The 11,740-nt window shown below is 54.3% G+C and overlaps 1 protein-coding gene across 2 annotated transcripts in view; it reads right to left on the minus strand.

Moving 5' to 3' along the window:
- Positions 1-1,503: 1,503 nt before the first annotated feature.
- Positions 1,504-11,740, minus strand: part of DOCK6 (dedicator of cytokinesis 6) — a 42,962-nt gene continuing 32,725 nt past the window's right edge. Inside the window, exons 43-50 of one of the 2 annotated variants that reach the window (XM_029585729.1) lie at positions 11,587-11,601; positions 7,995-8,120; positions 7,292-7,381; positions 5,215-5,451; positions 4,691-4,834; positions 4,344-4,450; positions 3,606-3,773; positions 1,504-2,240 (exon numbers count right to left, since the gene is read on the minus strand). In XM_029585729.1, coding sequence (XP_029441589.1) covers positions 2,198-2,240; positions 3,606-3,773; positions 4,344-4,450; positions 4,691-4,834; positions 5,215-5,451; positions 7,292-7,381; positions 7,995-8,120; positions 11,587-11,601 — 930 coding nt within the window. In that variant the 3' untranslated portion in view covers positions 1,504-2,197. The remainder of the gene's footprint in view (positions 2,241-3,605; positions 3,774-4,343; positions 4,451-4,690; positions 4,835-5,214; positions 5,452-7,291; positions 7,382-7,994; positions 8,121-11,586; positions 11,602-11,740) is intronic. The other variant, XM_029585728.1, reaches the window with a different exon arrangement.

The following is an 11,740-nucleotide window of genomic DNA, read 5'->3' on the forward strand; positions in this document are numbered from 1 at the left end:
GGGACACTGTCTCCATCTGCTGGCAGGGAGGTAAAACCCAGGAGTCTGGACTGATCTGGGTACATACAGGGAACTGCTGGATGCAGAGAAATACTGAGGGAGTGCAGGAGGCACACTGGGTTATGTACAGTGTCAGTGAGTCTCTCTGTCTCCATCTGCTGGCAGGGAGGTAAAACCCAGGAGTCTGGACTGATCTGGGTACATACAGGGAACTGCTGGAGACAGAGAAATACTGAGGGAGTGCAGGAGGCACACTGGGTTATGTACAGTGTCAGTGAGACTCTCTCTGTCTCCATCTGCTGGCAGGGAGGTAAAACCCAGGAGTCTGGACTGATCTGGGTACATACAGGGAACTGCTGGAGACAGAGAAATACTGAGGGAGTGCAGGAGCCACACTGGGTTATGTACAGTGTCAGTGAGTCTCTCTGTCTCCATCTGCTGGCAGGGAGGTAAAACCCAGGAGTCTGGACTGATCTGGGTACATACAGGGAACTGCTGGAGACAGAGAAATACTGAGGGAGTGCAGGAGGCACACTGGGTTATGTACAGTGTCAGTGAGACTCTCTCTGTCTCCATCTGCTGGCAGGGAGGTAAAACCCAGGAGTCTGGACTGATCTGGGTACATACAGGGAACTGCTGGAGACAGAGAAATACTGAGGGACTGCAGGAGGCACACTGGGTTATGTACAGTGTCAGTGAGACTCTCTCTGTCTCCATCTGCTGGCAGGGAGGTAAAACCCAGGAGTCTGGACTGATCTGGGTATGTACAGGGAACTGCTGGAGACAGAGAAATACTGAGGGAGTGCAGGAGGCACACTGGGTTATGTACAGTGTCAGTGAGACTCTCTCTGTCTCCATCTGCTGGAGGGGAGGCATAACCCCGGGAGTCTGGACTGATCTGGGTATGTACAGGGCACTGCTGGAGACAGAGAAATACTGAGGGAGTGCAGGAGGCTCACTGGGTTATGTACAGTGTCAGTGAGACTCTCTCTGTCTCCATCTGCTGGCATGGAGGTAAAATCCAGGAGTCTGGACTGATCTGGGTACATACAGGGAACTGATTTGGCAGCTGTTTGAATTTTGCAGGTCTCGGAGGTGGGGGTAGATAGAGGGGGTAGATGCTTTTCAACCCAGCTTAGTAGAAAGGCAAGGAGGAAGACATGAATAGGTACAGTATCCTCCAAGTGCTCAGGTTTTACAGGCAGAAGCTGGGATACATCGTTAGCAGTGAGGACAGGAATAAAGTGGACAGGCCAATTGGCCTGTTACTGCCGTCATTTGAGTAGGTCATGGTATGTAGCAGGAAGGCAGGCTGCAATGTGAAAAGTCCTGTTTTCTTTTAAAATATCACTATCCCCACTTTTACTCGAGACAAGCACTGCCCAAAGCAAGGGAAGGTTAGGGAACACACACACACACACACACACACAGCTTGCGAGCCACTTACCAAATGCACAAGGACAAGGCTTGAGGTTCCAAAAAAAAAAAAATAGAACAAACCAGTGACAACATACTCCTCGTCCTCCCCACCGCAGTCACAGATCTGCAGTGGCCTGCCACAGGGGAAGAGAGGCTGGAATTTATTAACACCTTCAAAAAACATAAACATCAGAAAACCCCAGGCTAGCACCAGATAATGAGGAAGCAGCCCGGACACAGCCGAGTGACCCCTGGACCACAGCAAGCCTGCAGGGAAAGGCAAAAATTTATAACCTTCTTCCTGCACCTCTACTTTCCCTCCTCCCCCTGCCCCACATACAAACCCTTGCAGCCCAGAGAAGAAGGAATGCCAGGTCCCCCCCAACCTAGGGGAGGCTGCTCCCTGTGGTGTCACTGCTCAGTGCGAGGAGGCTGGAAACTAGCCCACAACAAGAAGGCACCTTTTTAACTCCTCCCCAAAACAGGAGGACCACCAAAACCACAAATACAGGCAAAGTGGGTGAAGCTTGCAGAGCGAGGCGAGGCGGCAGCCCTGCATCCCTCCTCCTTCTTCAGAGGGGCGAGATCGCCATTCACCCGGCTTCTAGCTCCCAGAGTGGGAGCCTGGGCCATAACCAGGCTCCGAGGGCCCGGCCTACAGTGCAGACTCCCAGGCCTGGCCCAAGATTTAGCATTGAGTGGCCTTAGCTTCTTTCATCGTTAAGTCCTTCCACCTCATGGGCAGCGCCTGGCATGGCGATTCCTGCCCCTGCCAGCCTTACCCATTGATCTTCCGCAGGCTCGAGCGGTTCAGGGAGTTCCTGGAAGAGATAAACCATTTAAAGTGGTAGGGTGTGAGCAGTGTGTGTGTGTCTGAGTGTGCGTGGGGGGTAGGTTGCATCAGTATTACCGTATTTCCACGCATATAACCCGCGGGTAATGTGCGTTTTTACCTACCCCGCATGCCCCCCGCGGGGTATAAACGTGGGCGGGTTATCCAGAAAAAATTTTACAACCAATAAAGTTTCCCGACTCTGAATAGGCTGCAGCTGAGAGGAGTCCGTCCTATCCCTGCGCCCGGCCGCTTCCTGATTGGTCGCGTGTTAAATCTAGGCCGCAGGCGGGTGGGCGCTTGTTCCAGGCGGCGGCGGGGGCGGGTGGACGCGCGTTAGTTCGAGACGGCCGGCGGGTGGTCGCGTGTTAAATCTAGGCCGGGTCGCACAGGCGCGCATTCATTCACTGCCGGTGGGGGCAGCCCCCACCGGCAGTGAATGAATGCGCGCCGAAAGCAGCTTGTTCCAGGCGGCGGTGGCGGGTGGACGCGCGTTAGTTCGAGGCGGGTGGTCGCGTGTTAAATCTAGGCCGGGTCGCTCAAGGCAATCTAGGCCGGGTCGCTCAAGGCAGTCACATGCCGTGACGTCACGGCATGTGACTGCCTTGAGCATCGAATCGCAGGGGTCGCATTCATTCACTGCCGGTGGGGGCTGGGGCAGCCCCCACCGGCAGTGAATGAATTCATTCATCCAGGCGGAGGAGCCGGCTGCTTTCAGCTGCCGCTGCCGGCTGCTTTCGGCGCTCAAGGCAGTAGCGGCGAAAGCAGCCGGCTCCTCCGCCTGGATGAATGAATGCGACCCCTGCGATTCGATGCTCAAGGCAGTCACATGCCGTGACGTCACGGCATGTGACTGCCTTGAGCGACCCGGCCTAGATTGCCTTGAGCGACCCGGCCTAGATTTAACACGCGACCACCCGCCTCGAACTAACGCGCGTCCACCCGCCACCGCCGCCTGGAACAAGCTGCTTTCGGCGCGCATTCATTCACTGCCGGTGGGGGCTGCCCCCACCGGCAGTGAATGAATGCGCGCCTGTGCGACCCGGCCTAGATTTAACACGCGACCACCCGCCGGCCGTCTCGAACTAACGCGCGTCCACCCGCCCCCGCCTGGAACAAGCGCCCACCCGCCCGCGGGCCTAGATTTAACACGCGACCACCCGGCTCCCGCCGCCCGCCTGGACCCACGCGGCCCTCCGACAGGTATTTAAAAATTTATTTTTTTTTTGAATTGCGGGTTATATGAGGAGGCGGGGTATATTAAAACTTTTTTTCATAAATCTTGAAAACCTGCGGGTTATGTGTGTGGGCGGGTTATATACGTGGGCGGGTTATTGTCGTGGAAATACGGTACCTGTGCCCCGTGGGGGGTATCAGCGGGGTGTATAGCTGAGGGATCTTGCGGTTGATGAGGGGATTCAGAGCCTCCTTCAGGCGGTGGAAGTTCCTCTCCAGCTCCCGGTGATACTCCCGCTGGTCCGCGCCGATCAGGGTCTTGTTCTTCCGCAGGGCGTCCTCGCACCTTAGCAGAACGGAGTAAGATTTTAACAGACGTACAGGGGGGGGGGGGGCCGGCCCCTCCCCATAACATCTGCCGCCACATCACAAGGTCCAACCTGCAGCCCCCTGGGTTACCACTTCCCTGCCGGACGGTCACAACCCTCAGCTGCCTCAGACACCTTCCACTTCCAGGGCGCTCCCACAATACACCCCTCTCTCTCTCTTCCTCCCTCTCGCACTGACATTTGCGATAAAAACCTTTTCAGTTGGTAAAACGCCTGCGGTGGATTAATCAGCGTGCGATGCGGAAAATAGCGCAGGCGCGATAAACGTATCCTGCGTTGCGGAAATTTCCTATGCCATGCAGGAGCATCATCCCCCCTCCCCCCCCCCTTTTTTTTTTTTTAATCACGGGCGCTATTTTCCGCTATATTTATAGCATTTCGATGAATCCAGGCCTGAGGATGGCAGACGCAGCATTTTGCAAGGTATAAGGCTTCCTGCAGTGCTGCTTTCCTGCCACCTACAAAAGGATAATCCTCCTCCCTCCTCCTCGGTGCAGGTTACGGCGCACACTTTCCTGGCCAGGCACCTTTTGTTGAAGTCTTTGAAGCAGAGACGCAACTTGTTGTGATGCCGATAGAGTTTGGGGTCATCAGGAATGTCTGCCAAGAACACCTGAGCTACTTCCAAGGGTCCCTAAGGGGGAGAGAGAGAGAGCCACAGAGAGCAGTCAGCGTTTAATGGGCCAGACCCCAAAGCCTTCTACAAGCTGAGCCGCAGATGTTGCGTGCAATGATGTGGGGCAGAATACACGATTTCCCAGCAGCAGGAAGAGGCCGTGTTCTCCAATGCCGACAGCTGTCCTGCCACACTAGCCCTGTCCCTCCTGTCCCAGTCATCAAAGTCCTTCCCCATAGGTCAGATCTCTGCTGTTACCTGATTGACAGTCGTCCCCACACAGCCCTGCAGGACCATCTGCAGCATCTTGGCATCTGCAGGGTCCTGATGGGTGGCGAAGGCCAGCTCCTGGGTCTTCTTCTGCATGTCCTCGATGGCCACCTCAATGGGCAGGAGAATGATCTGGAAGACAAAGAAGCCAGCAAAGCTGTCAGACCCTGAGGGGTAACAAAAGTAAACCTCTTGCCCACACAGCACCCACCACTGACTGAAGGCAAAATGATTCAGAAGATGGGGCCACCATGAAACAGGAAGCAACGTCACTGCAGGTGAACATGATTAAAGCCAAGAAGGGACATAACTTGCTGCTGCGAGATCATCCTGCAACTGCAGATGCAGCCCAAAACAGGATTTTCAGGGGACTCCAGCTTCACGCACCCACATATCCCTCCCCACCCCACAAGGACACTGAAAGCAGCACGCTGGAGCTTGTAGACCTGACCTCCCAGAGCAAAGCAGGAACTGCAAGCATCCAGACGGGCCAGCCCCGTCACACAACGCACCTCCTCCTTCTGCACGGCGTTGATGCGGGTCTTGATGTAGGGGAAGGCATGCGAGGTGGTGAGGATGGTCTTACGCTTGTACTGCTCCTGGAGGTCCCCGTGGGCACGGCCATCTAGCGTGAATGGCGTGCAGAACATGAAGGCACGCAGGTTGTAGTTCTTGTCGAAGTACGTGACACGGTCCTTCAGTTCATACGTGTCAAAGAAGGGTTCCACATACGTGATCTGAATGTAAGCCTGCGAGGAGAGACGGAGACAGTACGTGCTGTAGTTACACAATGTTAGGTTCCACATAGGAGCCACCACCCAGGAAAGAGATCTAGGCGTCATAGTGGATAACACATTGAAATCGTTGGCTCAGTGAGCTGCAGCAGTCAAAAAAGCAAACAAACAATGTTGTGAATCATTTGGGAGGGAATGGTTAATAAAATGGAAAATGTCATAATGCCTCTGTATCGCTCCATGGTGAGACCGCACCTTGAATACTGTGTACAATTCTGGTCGCCGCATCTCAAAAAAGATATAATTGCGATGGAGAAGGTACAGAGAAGGGCAGCCAAAATGATAAGGGGAATGGAACAGCTCCCCTATGAGGAAAGACTAAAGAGGTTAGGGGGGATATGATAGAGGTGTTTAAAATCAACAAGTAGATGTGACTCGGTTATTTACACTTTTGGATAATAGAAGGACTAGGGGGCACTCCATGAAGTTAGCATGGGGCACATTTAAGACTAATCGGAGAAAGTTCTTTTTCACTCAACGCACAATAAAGCTCTGGAATTTGTTGCCAGAGGATGTGGTTAGTGCAGTTAGTGTAGCTGGGTTCAAAAAAGGATTGGATAAGTTCTTGGAGGAGAAGTCCATTAACTGCTATTAATCAAGTTTACTTAGGGAATAGCCAATGCTATTAATTGCATCAGAAGCATGGGATCTTCTTAGTGTTTGGGTACTTGTGTCTTGGATTGGCCACTACTGGAAACAGGATGCCGGGCTTGATGGACCCTTGGTCTATGTCTTCAGCTCAGAGTTGTACAACTCTGGTGAAACCAGCTAAACACACCACTTCTTGAGCTTCTGGTAACATTTATTCCCTTCACTTATCAAGTCACACTGAAGGATGCATTTTCACAAAACGAGGGCTGCTGGGTTTAAGAACACATTCCCCCTACTCCTCACTCTCGCCTGCTTTTTTAATGCAGTGTAAATATCACACAGCACAGTTTATCCTGCTGTAAGCTTGTGTAAACTCAGCTCTTGCCACTGTCTCCTCCTGGCTCTAACCTCCAGACTGATGAACAGATCTAGAGCAGGACTTGATGTCCAGTGGGGCATTCAGGACCTTCACAGGAAGTCATCAGGCACAACACTGTAAAGCTAAAACTAGAATAGTGTGCTGAGACCCAAACAGACTCCCCCTTCCTCAGGCTCAGCCCAGCAAGTTTCCCACACTCCCTGTCTGCATCTCCTCTTCAGCACAGCATGTCCCCGACACACCCAGCCTCAGGCTAAGTCCAGCAAGTCCCCAACACACCCAGCCTGCAGCTCCTCAGGATCAGCCCAGCAAGTTCCTGACTCTCCCAGCCTGCAGCTCCTCAGGATCAGCCCAGCAAGTTCCTGACTCTCCCAGCCTGCAGCTCCTCAGGATCAGCCCAGCAAGTTCCTGACTCTCCCAGCCTGCAGCTCCTCAGGCAGCAGAGTCCCCGACACACCCAGCCTGCAGCTCCTCAGGATCAGCCCAGCAAGTTCCTGACTCTCCCAGCCTGCAGCTCCTCAGGATCAGCCCAGCAAGTTCCTGACTCTCCCAGCCTGCAGCTCCTCAGGATCAGCCCAGCAAGTTCCTGACTCTCCCAGCCTGCAGCTCCTCAGGATCAGCCCAGCAAGTTCCTGACTCTCCCAGCCTGCAGCTCCTCAGGATCAGCCCAGCAAGTTCCTGACTCTCCCAGCCTGCAGCTCCTCAGGATCAGCCCAGCAAGTTCCTGACTCTCCCAGCCTGCAGCTCCTCAGGCAGCAGAGTCCCCGACACACCCAGCCTGCAGCTCCTCAGGCTCAGCCCAGCACTCCCCTTTCATTCTTTTACCTTATTGGGATCCAGCTTTGCTTTGTCCACGGGGTTTGAATCCTTAATGATTTCCACCATTTCATCTCCAAAGCGTTCTGAATAAAATTCCTGAACATAGGTTTCAAAATACATCTCTTACAATAGCAGAAGGCTCACATCACTGGATTTCTGCAGCCAGGCTGAAACCCTGCCAAAGCTTCATCGCCCCCCCGCCCCCAGGCTGCGGATGCTCTGCTGGTCCCGCAACCTATTCCCCCCACCCCCTCCCTCCCCAAGTCAGTATAAATCAATAGCAAATGGTCCCCCTGGCTGTCTCCCCTGGCGCAGCTGGAAACATGGAGCTTAGCTCCTCCAACATGTCTGTGAACCAGCTAACAAGACTTCCTATTTCACTCCCAGCCCGGGCCAGGAATGCAGCCCAGGTCTCTGAACCCCTGCAGCGCCCGAGATGGAAATGTAGCCCAGATTCACCTGTCTGGCCTCGGAGATGCCCAGGACTTTCACAGAGACGCCTGTGATTCACAGCCCGGGTTTGCAGGGTTCTCGGGATCAGTGTACTTATGTCTCTCAGACATGGCTGCTGCCGAGCAGCTGCAGCTCCCTCCCTACCCTCCCCCCTCTCTGGCTGCTGCTGGCTAGTCCCTTCTCTCTCTCCTTCACTCTGGGTGGACTCTGAGGTTTTGCTACATGTACGACCCGCCCCCCCCCCCCAGGCCCGTACCTCCAGCCGGTGGGAAATCTCAGCCAGCTTGGTGATGGACGGCTCCTTGTACACAAACTCCTGCTCATCCAGATCCCCGAACTTGCAGCCGTAGAAGCCCACCCGGAAGTAAGTGCCGAACATCCTCTGACGTCCTGTGGGAGACCGAAAAACCAGGCACACAACAAAGACTGGGGTGAGGGACAGTGGCAGAGCCGGGGATTAGAACCGAGGCACTCCTGATCTCCAGTCCTCCCCAAAGACAGGGGGTTTTGTCACTTACCCAAATCATTTACGGGGAGAGCCGCAGCAGTCGGAGGAGTTACCAGAACAAGGGGAAAAAAAGACGAACAAAAAAACAGGAGGAGAGAATAAAAATACTAGATTAAGAAATACAAATGAAGAAGCACTTTGGCCACATGCAGAAAAGCCACACAAGGACAGCAAACACCCAATAAGTTGAAACCCGGATCCTTAGTTCCCCCAAGAAAAAGCACCGGCCATACCCACATTTTACCCCTCCCCAGGTCCCTGGGGGCAGAGCTACCAGTGACAGCACCTCTCCCCACTTCCCCAGGGGCAGACACTGCTCCCACTAGCACTGGTCCTCTCCAGACATCGCAGCAGACCAAGTGCCCGCCCGTTATTCAATGCATCCCCATGCAGCCGCCTGCACATGTGATATCACTCGCTGATGTAGTGGGGTGGTGGGGGCAGTGCCCAAAGAATTAAAAAAAAAAAAACCCCCTAAATTTAAAGGGCAGTCTCCTATTGCATCTAGAGCCGAGTCTATGTGGGCTCCTGGCAGCAAGGCATATTCCCCCTGCAACAAAGGAAAATTGGTTTTTATCTGCTAATGTTTGTTCCTGAGAACCACAGATCAGTCCAGACTCCTGGTGTTTTGCCATCCCGCCAGCAGAGGGAGACAGAGAAAGTTTCACCGACACTTAATCTGATGTAGCACCTGCAGTCCCCCTCAGTATTGACCTGAACCCAAGCCAAGATGGAAAAGTATCCCAAAACTCAATGTAACCCAGCAAACATCTCCCGCCAAACGAGCAGACGGAACCACTAAATCTGAATGAGCCTTATAACCTTATAAGTCAGAAAGTACGACCATCACTTGAGCCAGAAAGAGCCAACTGAAAATCCTTCCGCTTATATACAAACCCCCCCCCCCCCCCCACAGATTGAGCGACTCTCCAAACTTCCCTTTTGCGGCTGCAGGCTCCGGCTGTAAAGCTGTAGGAGGGAGGAGAGGGATCTCCCCCCCCCCTCAGCAGGTCAAGAATCCGGACAGACCCAGGGGGTTCCAACCCCTCCCGCTCGTCCGCTCCTCTACCTGAAAGGATGGCCCCCACCAGGACCTACCGACCTCCAGGGAAGGGCTAAGTAGTAATTCTAACCCCAACACTACCTGCAGGATTTTGCACCACCTTCCATCTGCTGGAGACGGAGAAATACTGAGGGAGTGCAGGTGGAGCACCAGGTTACGCGACAGTGTCAGTAAAGCTTTCTCTGTCTCCATCCGCTGGAAGGGAGGGCACAACCCAGGAGCCTGGACTGATCCGGGTACGTACAGGGAATGAGCAGAGCAGAGCAGTACAGGGACTGCCCCCCCGGCCCCTACATCTGCACCCCAGTGCCCGAGCCGTTCCCCCTTTAAAATCTGCTGCTCAGAACGCGAGCGATAAAGCAGCAGAAGCGATCAGAGAGAGTTACCCGGCCACAGGCGTGCTGGGGCGGCAGTGACCGGGACACAGGGAGGGGGGTCATTCGTTTTGGAATAAAAGCTGTTGCTTGCACTCTGCTACGTGACAGAACCCATGACACGCGTCGCTGTAACCGGTTACACGTGTGTGTGTGTGTGTGATGGGAACTGGCCAGGGCTGGCTGCTCTCAGAACTTGGCAGGTAACTTGTGTCTTACTGCAGGGTTTATAAGCAGCAGGGGACGGGCAATGAAACGTCAGCTCTGGCCAGCCACACCCAGGCTTGCTTTTTTGGGACAGACCCAATTCAGCAGGGGAGTCTTGGAAGCAAAGTCTGCAGTCAGGGAGGTCCTGAGAGCAAGGCCTCATTCGAAGCTCTCGGGGACAGGCACCGGCTGACGCCGTCCCCACTGCTCCCCCCCACCCGGTGGTGCCACCGTGCAAAAGTCGCACTCAGTCACGCCTGCTACGTATGAGGCACAAACGTCATTTATCTTATCCGATTTCTATGCCGCTCGTTCTCTCTCCAAAAGAGCTTTGGCTGTGCAGGGGACGGCGGAAGCCACAGGGTTCAAGGCAGCAGCCACGCCAGTACTGGCGGCTGATTAGATCATCACAAAGCTCTGCGGGGTTAAGACACGGGGGAGGGAGAGCTGCTGGACGCGACGTCACCTACCGACTTCTACTTGTGCTAAAGCTTCCGGGGCTGGCAGGACAGGATGGGCTTTCTCTGCCATCAGCTGCCCCCTCCAGTCCCCTTTTTCCGCAGGGAAGCTTTTTTTTTTTTTTTTTTTTTTTTAATGATTTAGCGGGAGGGAAGCTGAATTAAAAAAAAAAAAAATCTTGCAAAAAAAAGTCAACCTGGGAATGTGGGTGTTGGTAGCCGCTGCCTGGATGCCATCTGTAGGGTTTCTGTGCCCCCCCCAGAGCTCACCTCATGCCCCTTTCTATTAACACTGAAAGGAAACCCGATCCCCTCGCCCCAGGATAGGTTTGGGTCACAGTGGCTCTCGTTAACAGCTCTCAGCACTGGAGTGCTCCGTCACGTGACACTTGCTGTTTTGGCCTGTTGGAAAGGCTTCTCAGGTGCCACTGCAGCAGGCCAAGCACGTCAGATGCATATAAAATAAAATAATAATAGGAGGGGATCCTGGAGGCAAAACGTAGGATCTTAAAATTTACAGTTACCCTCCATGGACACCGGGGGGAGGGGAGGAGACTCGGTACTTAGCAGGGAGAGCCGCAGGATCCGCACTGCATCCTAACCTGGATTTGGTTGGAAGTTCTCCTCCCACCCTGCTGTATAAACCAAGTCCAGGTGCCACCGAGCCTCTGTATGCCTTGTCACCCTTACTAATTCAACATGCACAAGAGAGAGTGAGAGGGGAGCCTCCGGTGCCTGCGCACCTAAGGATTAGTGCAAGACAGGAGCTGTCACACAGAGTCTGGGCCTTGTATTTACACTGGCACGGCTGGTGAGTGGAGGGCACTGCAAACCCCTCCCCGCTGCACTGCCAGAAGGGACAGCTTTGGCCAGGTCAGAGAGAGCGTGTCCTGCTGGAAATTAGTTTTAATCGCACTGGGCCATGGGGTGGGTTCAGGGGAGTCCTCGCCGGCAGTGTTATTACGCTTGCAGTCACAGCCAGGACAGGGTTAATTCCGCTCTCGGTTCATGCATGCAGGGGGGAGAGGGGGGGGGTGTGTGCGGCGGTCGCTACACGCATGCCCCATGGCGCTGGCTCGTTCACGGTGCAGGATTCGCGTCAAGAACCAAAGCCCTGTATTTTAAAAGGTTACAGCGCGTGCAAGGTGTCTCCCCCCCCGTGCCTTTGTAACGAGGTAGGTGTTGGCACGCAACGCCATGCACTAGAGGGTAAGGGTAAGATAACACTGAACTCCTACCTCCCAGCCTGAACTCTGGCGAAGAGCGGAGCAGGAGAGAGAGAGAGAGAGAGAGAGAGAAACCATTAATAACGCACGCAACATGGCCTGACCTCCCCTAACCTCCCTACACAGGTAATGCACCGCCAGACCTCTCCACGCTGCCCCAACCGGT

Source organism: Rhinatrema bivittatum, chromosome 19 (genome assembly GCF_901001135.1).
Source record: "Rhinatrema bivittatum chromosome 19, aRhiBiv1.1, whole genome shotgun sequence".
Lineage (NCBI taxonomy): Eukaryota > Metazoa > Chordata > Amphibia > Gymnophiona > Rhinatrematidae > Rhinatrema > Rhinatrema bivittatum.